At 37.6% G+C, this 11,357-nt stretch overlaps 1 protein-coding gene across 10 annotated transcripts in view; it reads right to left on the minus strand.

Moving 5' to 3' along the window:
• The window catches only part of LARP1 (La ribonucleoprotein 1, translational regulator), an 84,005-nt gene that overhangs the window by 27,806 nt on the left and 44,842 nt on the right, over nt 1-11,357 (minus strand). For 6 of the 10 annotated variants that reach the window (XM_087955108.1, XM_026685746.2, XM_087955112.1 and 3 more), the window contains exons 2-4: nt 9,754-9,815; nt 2,875-2,940; nt 300-474 (exon numbers count right to left, since the gene is read on the minus strand). In XM_087955108.1, coding sequence (XP_087811234.1) covers nt 300-474; nt 2,875-2,940; nt 9,754-9,815 — 303 coding nt within the window. The remainder of the gene's footprint in view (nt 1-299; nt 475-2,874; nt 2,941-9,753; nt 9,816-11,357) is intronic. The other 4 variants (XM_087955109.1, XM_026685754.2, XM_087955113.1 and 1 more) reach the window with 1 other exon arrangement.

The following is an 11,357-nucleotide window of genomic DNA, read 5'->3' on the forward strand; positions in this document are numbered from 1 at the left end:
ATGTTAGTGTTCATTAATGTTATCTTAACAACCACAGTTTTATTTCTGATTTAAGAAACTTATATTTTCCCAAAAAAACAAACACTTGGGGAAGAAGATTCCTCCTCTCATTATTAAATAAACATTTTCCCTCATGTTCATGTCCACAGTCAATGAAGTATGTAGTCATTAATTCCTAATGCACTGGAACTACAGTCTTCTTTATCAATAAAGGGCCCTGCCAACAGCAATGTTGATAGAAAGTCTAGAGTTGCCATACTAACTCATCTGCCAAGAGCCCAAAGACAACTTTTTCTCACCCTTTTTCTTCTGAGCCAATTTCTGGTTGTCATCATCTCCATTTTTCTCTTCTCCTGATTCATCAGATCGAGTTTTCATGTTCTCTTTGCCATCACTTCCTTCCCCTTTCTCCTGCTCCCTCATATTTTTCTTAATATGAAGTTTCCGTAGAGATTGGGATTTTTGTGACAACTGCTGAAAATGATAGAGGTGCAGGAAAAGATAATCATAAATAACTTAGCAAAGTAGCAATCATATCTACATTCTCACCTCAAAATATTGATTTTTATTTATTTATTCCAATGTGGAGCCATTAACACCTTAAATAATATCATATAGCTTAGCTTGAAGTCAAGTACATTACTGCAATTATAAAGCAGTAGTTTGTTCGCAAAAACATGTTTTTTTAAAGAGACTATTTGCAAATTAGAGGGGAATGTGCATACTTGAAACACATGCATTGCAAAAGCAAGACTTTCCCCATAGTTTCTAAATCGTTTTGAAACCTAATTAAGACCCACATTTCCTCAATGAAGACGGGCAGGAGACGAAGATAAAGAAAGTCTGAGAGCATTTTACAAAGTTGTAAAGCTGACACTCTCCTGCCAAAACAAAGGGAAGTCCAAAGCAAGAAATAGGCTTCAAACATTTTTGTACTCATGTTCTACTTCTGGGTATTTGTTGCATCTACTTTAAAGTGAGCCAAGAGCATAATGCCAGTTTAAGAAGTTCAGTTTCTTAACCCACTTTTTTTGACAGCAATCTCAACATTGCCACATAGTAAGTGCATCATCTTCTCTTCACTTTGGCTAGATTTTAGAATGAGTTCCAGGCTCCTGTCCCAGAATAGCATTGCTGAGCTAGGGATGATGGTGGGCAGGGAAACCCTAAAAGGAAATCCTCTGCCTGGAACCTGTAATGAGCTATTCCTGGCCTTCTCCTAAGCACAGAGTTAGCGCCCCCCAAAAGTGTTGCTCAAACTGAATTTTTAAGTTCTGTAATGGGGAAAAATGGTGTCTATATTGAAGCATGAAGAGAGATTCCTGCAGTCTCCTTTTATTCTCTCCTCCATTCACTCAACCATGCCCAGGTAGACTATATTTAAATGGATAATTTTTTCATTATATAATTATGCTACTTTTGATATAATGATGTATACATGAAGATCAGTAAAATGTGAAATGTAGCTATTTTGTTCCTCTCTTTTGTCAATGCATATATACACACTCACATGTGTACAGTTTTCTAAATCCCAATTTCTCTTCAAATTAATTTTAATAATATAAGGGTTTTTTTTTTAAGTTCAACTGGTTATCTTCCTTTGTGACACAATGTTTGGAAAGAACATTGCAGGCTTTTATATACCAAGGAATTTCCATATAGGAAATATGCAAATGAAAGAAGGGAATATGATCCAAATACATCCAGATTATATGAACAAAGAAACTTGGTGGATAAAAGTTATTCAAGTAGTGAGGACCTCTAGTGATGATGATTTCTTTTTTGGATATGTGAATGACGAGTGCTTACATATACTACAAGAAAACAGGCTTAGCACAGTCATCACCCAAAAGTTTGCAATAAAAAAACAGGAAAATGAAAGTAAAAAGTATTATTTATTTTAAAGAAAAAATAATCAAGGAAAAACAAAAAAATATTGAAGAAAGGATGGTACACAGGATGATAGGCCTCTTCATTTCAAGTTCTATGTTGTGTGAGCATATAGAAGCCTCTTAGCCTTCCAGAAAGCTGTAAGATCTTGTGCTTCATCCAAGAGTCAACCCAGAAAGGAGTCGAGTTCAGCATATATATAGTGATTTGGGATTGTTATGCTGCCTGCTTAGAATATGGTTGCTTTTAATTTGGGTATGTGTGAAGAGAACTGTTTACATTATTATAGGGGTTTGATTGATGTTAACTGCCCATAGTTGTCATATAAATCTTTTACATACATACATACATACATACATACATACATACATACATACATACATGTATGTATGTATGTATGTATGTATATGTATGCATTTGTATATTTTTCCATTTGCATGTCTCTATTATAATTTACCCGTATGTACATCTAACACCAAAAGCTCCAAAAACAATAGCCAGTTCTGGGCATCTTCTGTCCTAGAATGAAATGGAAAACTACTGGGTGTAAGCTATACTGAATAATATGGTGTAAGAGCAGCAGAAGCTACTTGAAGATTATTTTATTGTAGATTTTGGAATATTTGCTGCTTTGAAGAATTGTAATTCTTAAGTATCTGTAGTAGTAGATGTTACAATTATCAATAATAGCAAAAAGACAAAAATAAAACAAAATCCACACATCCAGCATAATAGAGAAATATCTTCCTTCTAGAACATACTCAGATTTTATTTTAATCAAATAGCATCAACCAATAAGCACAAAAATATGAAAATGAAACAGGACTTTGCTGACATTTTAACAAGCTGCTTCATGGGTAAGAAACACCCCTCTTAAACAAGAGAATTTATTGAGTTGGACAATATTTTTCATTCAGTTCACAAACATGCCAAACAGATGTGGAACACCCCCCACTCCCGCCCGGAATCATAATATGTTCTTACCTGTATACTCTTGTGAGCTATTTCTCCTGGCGTTGGCCAATTTGTGGCATCCCCAAAGTCACCAACCTGATACAGAGAATACAATCAAGTTACCTTCTGTAAAGTCAATTTTGACGTCTACACAAGTCCAAATTTAAACACTTATTAATACATATTTTATTCCTTCTAGTGGCATTTCAGATGTGTAATATTATTATAGAGCATTCCAACCAGGTACAGACACCTTTATTTGGTATTCTGTGATACAGAAAGCCAGAATTTTTAATTCTAAAATTATGAAAAATATCTCCCCATCCCTCCACAAGACCCTCAGCCCCTCCACAAATGTCTTTCTGCTTTAGGGCAGGTAGTAAATCAAGCAATATCTACTTTACTATCTTTACATTTCTGCTTCAGTAGACCTTATCTCTTTTTCAACTTTCGTTACCTAAAATGTATGTAACTTCACCTTCATAAGTTTCTAATTTTAATTTCCTTTTTTGTGAGATGTCACTTAGCTCATTATTTAGAAAAAGTGAGTGAAGGCAAAACCACTTTCCCCTTTATGAACATTATTGATGCCTCTCTATATGCCTGTGTTTCTATGTGTAGGGGGGTTTCCACTTTATGGCAGACTTTTTTATTAAAAGTTTGTTTTAAAAATACAGTAATGTTGTATTTTAATTTTTTGTTCTAGTATTTGTGCACAACTAACCGATGACTCCATGGGAAATACATTTAATAAATTCAAGATTTTTTTTCCAGACACAGTGCCACCTAGTGAGCATTATCATATTTACACAATACCAAATAGAGAATTTTCTAAGTTATTTTGAGTTACATTGCAAAACAAGAGAAGCCTAATTATTTTCCATAGACTAGGAAAAATCATGTGACTTATATGTAATTATAAATTGACTAATCATCAGTGACAGATTCTGTATTCTGTACTACATATACACAAAGAGAGAAGATCCCACTGTTCCTGTTCATTACTCAAAGCCAATGCAGAGGACCACAAAACTGAGACCAGCTTCCTGAATATATAGAATAGTTTAAATCCAGTATGTTTTCTTGCCTGATTCATCTACTTTTTCCCCTCTGAATATTTTTCTAAACACAGAATGGGAGGGAGAGTTTAATGGGAGCCACCAGTTTATTTACAAATACTTCATGACTTGCATCAGGAGCAAAGCAAATTTTCAAAAATGCAAAGAATTAAGTGGATCCTTAAGATGACAGCATCACAAAAAAAGATTACTGAAGAAGAATGAACCTTGCCCTACAGAACACTCCAAAAGTTTCCAGTGCATCAGGAAATGGGAATGCAGGGGAGAAATTGTGGTAAAGGATGCAAGAGCAGAAGAATGGTAATCACAAGTATTGGCGAGTAAGCAGTTTCTCTTATTGGAGGAAAGTTTGCACCATTAATAATGCCTGTAATAAGACTTCTCTCCCCTTACACAATTCAATCATAAAAGAGCCAAGCTAGCATGTATAATCAAAACCTGATTGAGCATGGAAGGGGATTCCTCCAAACTCAGAAATTAGGCCTTGTGAGGTTCAAGTATGGCATCAGATGTGATCCCATGGTATGGATGGAAGAGTGGCTATCAGTATCAGGGAGAATTCTATGGCTTTCAGGGATGCTGCACCATAGGTATCTGGATGAAACACCCCGCTTGTAAAATTGGACCTGAAGGATCATTTGGGATTACTGCTTCCCTGATACAGTTGTTTGACCCTGTGGCCAAGTTGGGAAGCAGAATTTTCTAAATTCATAGACTTGAGACACTTCAATCTGACTTTTCTAGGTGTGAAATTGAACATGGCTTAGAATTCATGGCCAATGTGATGACAATAAGACTGACCTACAGCTGTGATCATAAATCTGTTTTTTGTCTGGGGGCAGAGGTGATGTGATGCGATCTAATTATGGGGTAAATGGATATAATTCCTTGTCATAATGGACATCCACTTGCTGTGTCGGAGTATTTCTGGGCTGTTTCCTAACTCAAGCAGTAGGATCTATTTTCTCAGTCCTTTATTTACAGATGGGTTTCAGGGGAGCCTGGAGTTTCCTTAACATTCTAGTACTTGAGGTGGCTGAGGTCTTAAAACTTTGAATATTCATAACCTGGAACAAAGCAAAGCTCTGTGGCTGCTTCCTGCTTGTAGATCCTAGATAGCCCTTTGGGAAATAAAACGAAAGAAACACCTAGAGTATTGTTGGAGGGAGATAAGGAGTACATCTGACTGAACATGGGTTTTATTAAAGATTACCCAAGGGTGCCAAGAATGACAAAATGTAAGTACTTATTTGTTTGCATCATATCTGAAAATTGCCCAACAGTGACCCTTTAAGGTCAGATAACTCCTCTTGGGGAGAGGGAGACTGGATAAACCCCTGCAAAACTTCTGCGAGTAACTTTTTAGGCAACTGTCAAATAAAATCATTTGAATCAACTCTGAGCTGCACTCCAGATGTTCAAGTCCAGTGGAGCTGACTGTAGGTTTCAAAGAAGTGCTCCTTGATCTCCCAACAGCTTACAATACAACCGATATGCTCTTGAGCAGTGTCGCCAACCGGTGGGCTGAGACCCACTGGTGGTCCATGAAAATTTTTTGGTGGGCTGCAGCAACAGGGGTGATACCGGCAGCGGATGGACTGATGCATGTGGGGAGGGTAATGTGTGGGAGATCATGGCATCGGAGCTCTTCATGGGTGTTCCCTGGCCTGCCCGGGAGTGGGGAGAAACCTCTGAACTGGTGCTGGGTGGTGGGAATAGGATGTCTGGAGGCCGACGAGCCACGTGCTGAAGACCAGATGGCTGGTGGAGCAATCCTGCAGTCTCCTTAGCAAATCTGTGTCGTGGCTGCTGCCTCCGCGTATTGAGGCCGAGCAGCAGCAGGAAGAGTGCAGACCTCCTGAGCTGCAGGAGGCAGCTGCCAGTGATGCCCTGAGGTGAAGATGTTGCAAGTGGGAGGCTCGACTCCTCCCCTCAGGAGCTTCTTTTCCCCCTTGCCAGAAGCGTTCACATACCCAGTGGGAAGGAGGAGGCTTGGCGGGTGCCAGAGGGGCGGTGAGTGCTTTGCGTGGGCGCTTCTGGCGAGCAGGAAGAGAAGCTCCTGAGGGGAGGGGCACAGGAGATTGCGCCCTCCCCTCACAGGCCAGGGAACACCCAGGAAGGGCTCCAATGCCATGATCTCCCGTGCATATCAGTCCATCTGCCGACGGTATCACCCCTATTGCCACACCTCCCCGCCAGCCATCTGAACTTTGGCATGTGGCTTGTCGGCCTCCAGACATCAGATTCCCACCACCCAGCACCAGTTCAGATGTTCCCCGCACCCCCGGACAGAGAAGAGGAGGAGAGAGAAAGAAAGAGAAAGAGGGAGAAAGAGAGAGAAAGGAGAAAGGGAGGGGGGAGGAAAAGAGAGAAAGAGGGAGGGGGAGGGAAAGAGAGAGAGATGAGAGATCCCGGTGTTTTGTTTTCTGTGGGAAACGGATCCAAATGACTCTTTTGAGTATTTAAGGTTGCAGAAACAGGCAGCCAAGCTAAGTGCCTGAAGGACCCCATCCTGTTAGCGGGAGTCCAGGCGCTTCAGCGAGCGGCATGCTGGATTTATATTAGTGGTCTGTGGGATTTAAAATTATGAGTTTGGTGGTCCCTGAGGCCCAAAAGGTTGGCAACCTGTGCTCTTGAGTGAGGTCACCTGACATCAAGGGGCCAGGTACCAACCATATTCGGATGAGACTCAACTATACATCTCTCCCCTGACTCAATAAAGTGATGTATCAAGATGCTTTCTCAGTATCTGGAAGATGTGCAAGCCTGGATGAAAAGGAATAGTTACAAGTTCAACTCTGGTAAAACTGAACTAAGCACTTCACCTTTGGCTCTAATCAAGGTAGCACCCCCTAACAGAACTAGTCCTCTTATACTCTTGCTCCATTAATAGGTGACAACTATGGCCAAGAGAAACTGCTCCTCTTAAATTAGGAAACCCTATTTACTATCCCTCGTACCTTGATTGTTTCCATTTGGACTATTGCATGGGATTACCTTTAAAAACTATTCCAAAGCTGAAACTGGTCCAGAATTCAGCAGCATAGGTAGTTATAGTTTTGCCTCAGTTTACCCACCTATCATCTCTACTCTGTGAGCTGCACTGGCTCCTAGTGGACTTCCAGGAACAATTCAAGCTGCTGGTTAACAGCTATAACTCTCTTCACAGCAAATGGCCATTTTATTTGCAAGACCAGTCTCCAATGTCTTATCTTCATCCCACCATAAGGACTATCTGGCAATGTGGCCATGATCCAGTTCTATTAAACTATGTCATCTAATGGGACTAGTAAAGTGTGCTCTCTTTTTTGGTCATAGTACCTGGCTTAGGGAACAGCATATCCTACAAAATTGGGTGCCCTGACCTTGATGGCCTTTTGTTGGGTGTTAAAGTTCCAGATTTTTCCATGAGCAATGGACCCATCACATTCTGAATTATGATTATTGCATTTGTTAAGGGGCTGGGTGGAAAGTGCCCTGTATTTTCTTTTATTCTTTTTCAATTTATTTTTATTGATATTAGCCACTTAAGAGTTGAATTTTGATTGGGAGGCCATATAAATCTATAAATTAATAAATATACAGAAGGTAAAGCACTATGTCCTCTGTAAATCTAAACCACTGTTCTCTTCCTCAGATGAAAAAATAATAATTCTGGAAAATATCCTCCCGACTAAAAACTGGATCCATAGTAGGTGGTATCTCTCAAAGGTGGCTTCTGTATACATACAGGTTCTGTTGTGTTGCAAGAGAGAACTGAATTTACAGAACTAATGATTAGAGAGGGAAGCTGAATGGGCAAGTCTTCACAGTCGAAATAACAGAAGTGTAGTTGTACAACCTAGTTTGGCTAAATAAGGGAATATTGTGGCATCAGATACAGTTGCTGGAAATTTTAGGGTTTAATCAATCTAGTCCTAGTATTTCTCTAACACAAAAATCACAGACCTTGTTCCTACAAGCTTCCTGTCTTTATTCTAATGCTATATTATTTTATTTATATTTTAAATTTAGAGACTGCCCATCTCACTCACAGTCACCAGTTCTTAAAAGAAACCATGTGCCATACTTATCACGAATTCATTAGCAAAAAAGGATAGATATTTTAAAAAACTAACAAGTGTATCTACTTTACAGCATGCATTTAAAAAGAAACTGGTAGAATGAAGCTAATGAAAAGAATTTGGTCACTCTTAGATAACTGTTAGATGGTAAAAACCAGTCATACAAAGGATATAGTTTTATAATAACAAAAGCTACATTTTTATAACAATTCATGTTCAGGCCACAACAAGTCCAAATTCCTAGATATTTCAGATGGTCCTGGAAGATCCAGAGGTGAAAACAATTAAATTTAATCTTAATCTATGATTTCATTCCATCATCTGATGCAATCTTTGATGAAACAAAATATAATTGAAAATAATCAATATGCTATTTACATTTAGCATAAATGTCAACAGGAAACAGTTTCCAGCAATCACATTTGAGTATGAAAAGGAAACTTTTGCTAAATTAGGGTAATTCTGAGAGACACTGAAAGGAAGAGCCAAGAAGGCTAAATCTCTTCATAATGTTTGGACGTTTTTCAAAAGCACAATGATTAGGATTTAACTGGAAAGCATCCAACAATGTAAGAGAAGGTCACCTAAAGATAAAAAGAAGCCAGCATTGCTCTCTAGTACTACCCAGACTATGGCAAAACTTCAAGAAATAAAAATCTTTTTTTAAGAAAGAGAATGGAAAAGCACAAACAGTGTCAAGTTTTAATAAGCAATGCAGAAAAAAAAGGAACATCACCGTGAACTTTTGAGGAAAGCAAAGCAAAAAGTAGGGGGAAGCAGCAACGATATATTTAAAAATTAACTGGAGCAAGATTCTGGCCAGGCTGTATTGTTGGGTGTCCAAAAGGGTAAGAAATATTCAAGGAGGATATGGAGATTACAGATGAAGTACATGGATTTTTTTTCCATTTAGTCTTCATCGTAACAGATACGGGATAAATGTCTGTACCCATACTGACTTACTCAGGGAAGGAATCTAACTAATAAAACTGTAAGTAACAAAGAGATTCTTGGATATCTTCAGAAACAAATCTTCAGATGCTGATTTATTTACTTATATTTCAGATTTCTTAATTGCCCATCTCCTTCAGAGAGGGACTCTAGGGAGTGTAGGGGGGTTCTGGGCGGTGTTTATCGAAGTTATTAAAACTAAATCGTGAATAGAAAAATGCAACACCAAGTTTTTACAAAGGACTGGGGGAGATTCATGAAGTTATATGTCTATCAATAATGTCTATTCCAAATCAGTTGTTAGAAATAGTAATTTAAAAAAACTAATAATAAAACACACTATAGAAAATTAGCACAGATTCTGGAAAAGTAAATACTGTTTCACCAATCTTCTAGAGATTTTTGAGAGTATCAATAATCTATTGACATTGCATATTTGGATTTTTAATTTTTTTTTTTTGAAAAAGTTCTTTTTGACTATTTTTGAGTAAATGCTGAGCATGTGATAAGATCTGTTCTGTTACCCATTCCTAAATAGTTAAAAAGACAGAAAGCACAAAAGTAAGAATAAATGGGCAATTTTATCAATGAAGAAAAAATTGGAGTCCTTTAAAGAACCAAGCCACAGCAATGTTTCTAAATCCGTGGCCACCAACCAATGGGCCGGGGACCACTGGTGGTCCACGAGAAAATTTTGGTGGTCCACAGAGAAATGTCACCCCCCCCAAAGCATCCCCCAAAGCAATTAATCCAGGCTGTGTGGGAACACAAGGCTGCGCCGCCCACATGTAGATATTAGTGGATAAAAGACATACCTTGCTTCCTTTCCGTTGCCTTAGGTTTGCTGCTTTCACCACTTTGGCCGGAGTTGAATGTTCTAATAAAAATGGAGGAAAGTCAAACATTAGAATGGTATGCTCATTACTGAAAAAAACTAGATTTCTGTACAGAAAATGCAATTTCCATTTCTGACTGAATCATTACACCTAATCACATTTCACAATTGGTGCAATTGGTATCTCTTCTTTAGACCACCCCAAAATAAGAAAACTTAATGTCATGTTTCAATTTATACCAAATTGAATATGTAGAACTGCAGATTCACCAGGATTGGATAGAATGTCCAGGCTATAAATTGCATCTGTTAACTGAAAAAAAGGGGAGGGGCTCCAAAGTCTGAATTCATGAGCAGTCATAGAATCAGTCTTTATCTACCATCCTTTCTTTGCAGAAACTGCCAGTGAAGCTAATAATTTGAGCCTCCGTGGATATTAAATACTGAAACAGTGTTAGAATTTAATATATATCTAGATCTATGCAGTACCCACCAAACTAAACAAAATCCAAAATCAAATCATGTTGCAAATTTCAGGGGGAAAAAAATTATTTTTTTTCTCAGTTTCAAAAGCATTCTGTTACAGTATACTGTATTATGCAGGAAAAATTGAACAATATATTTTGTTCTATTCTTCAAAAGAGAATAGAAGGTCCTGAACATAAGTTCAGAACTGTTAATAAAATTGTAAAACAGCTATCGTATGATGTCAGATGTGATAATACAAAAGCAGTTGAATATGCTATCATCATTTTCATATTTGGCTATCAGTTTAGAATAATAATTGTTCCAAAAACTTGGGAGATGATATATGATCAGTATGAAATGGCTTACAAATTATATGCTACAGCTATTCATAATAATGTCATAGATAGTAGGGTTTTAGAAAACACTCATAATATTTTTCATAGATTTCTTGATTTATAATGCCATCTACAAGGTATCATTTTTTTCCTAACTTCTCTGTACTGTACTGAGGGTAAGAATCTCAAATACACTATACCTGAACTAATGAGCAAGTTTGCATAGAAAGGGCAGAGACTATTCAATTATAACTATATTTCGATATATAATGTTTGAATCATAATGTATTTGAAACATTTCTATTTTTCCATCAATTCCAGCCAGATAGCTAAGGTAACACATTCAAATTAGTAATCTCTACTTATAAATCCAAATCAGTTATATTCAAAGCCATTAACTGAAAAATGTAGTAGTTTCCAAATGAGCTTGAGTACAAGCTTCTGTTGTTTTTACTGCAAAACATGTCAGTTTAAACCTGTATAATTAAGGCAGATCATCTGTTTTAGCAGTATTATTTTCTTCTACTGCTTGTTCATATGGACTGCAGATAGATAAAAACTCAAGTGCCACTTAACACATGCCCATACACTAGTATCTCAAAACTCACTAACATGTTCATTGCTAATATTATCTCGCCTCTCCCTGTCAGTTGCTCATGTTCCAAAGGTTAGATTTAAGCCTCACAATATTCAAAACCCTAAGTAAGTACACTACATTCAATACAATTCTGAAGAAAAATTCCTGATGGAATCAAATAGTAGGTGCTCTTCAAACTAACAG

This window comes from Notechis scutatus, chromosome 2 (genome assembly GCF_049901735.1).
Source record: "Notechis scutatus isolate UNSWTSFEM ecotype Mainland chromosome 2, rNotScu1.2, whole genome shotgun sequence".
NCBI lineage: Eukaryota > Metazoa > Chordata > Lepidosauria > Squamata > Elapidae > Notechis > Notechis scutatus.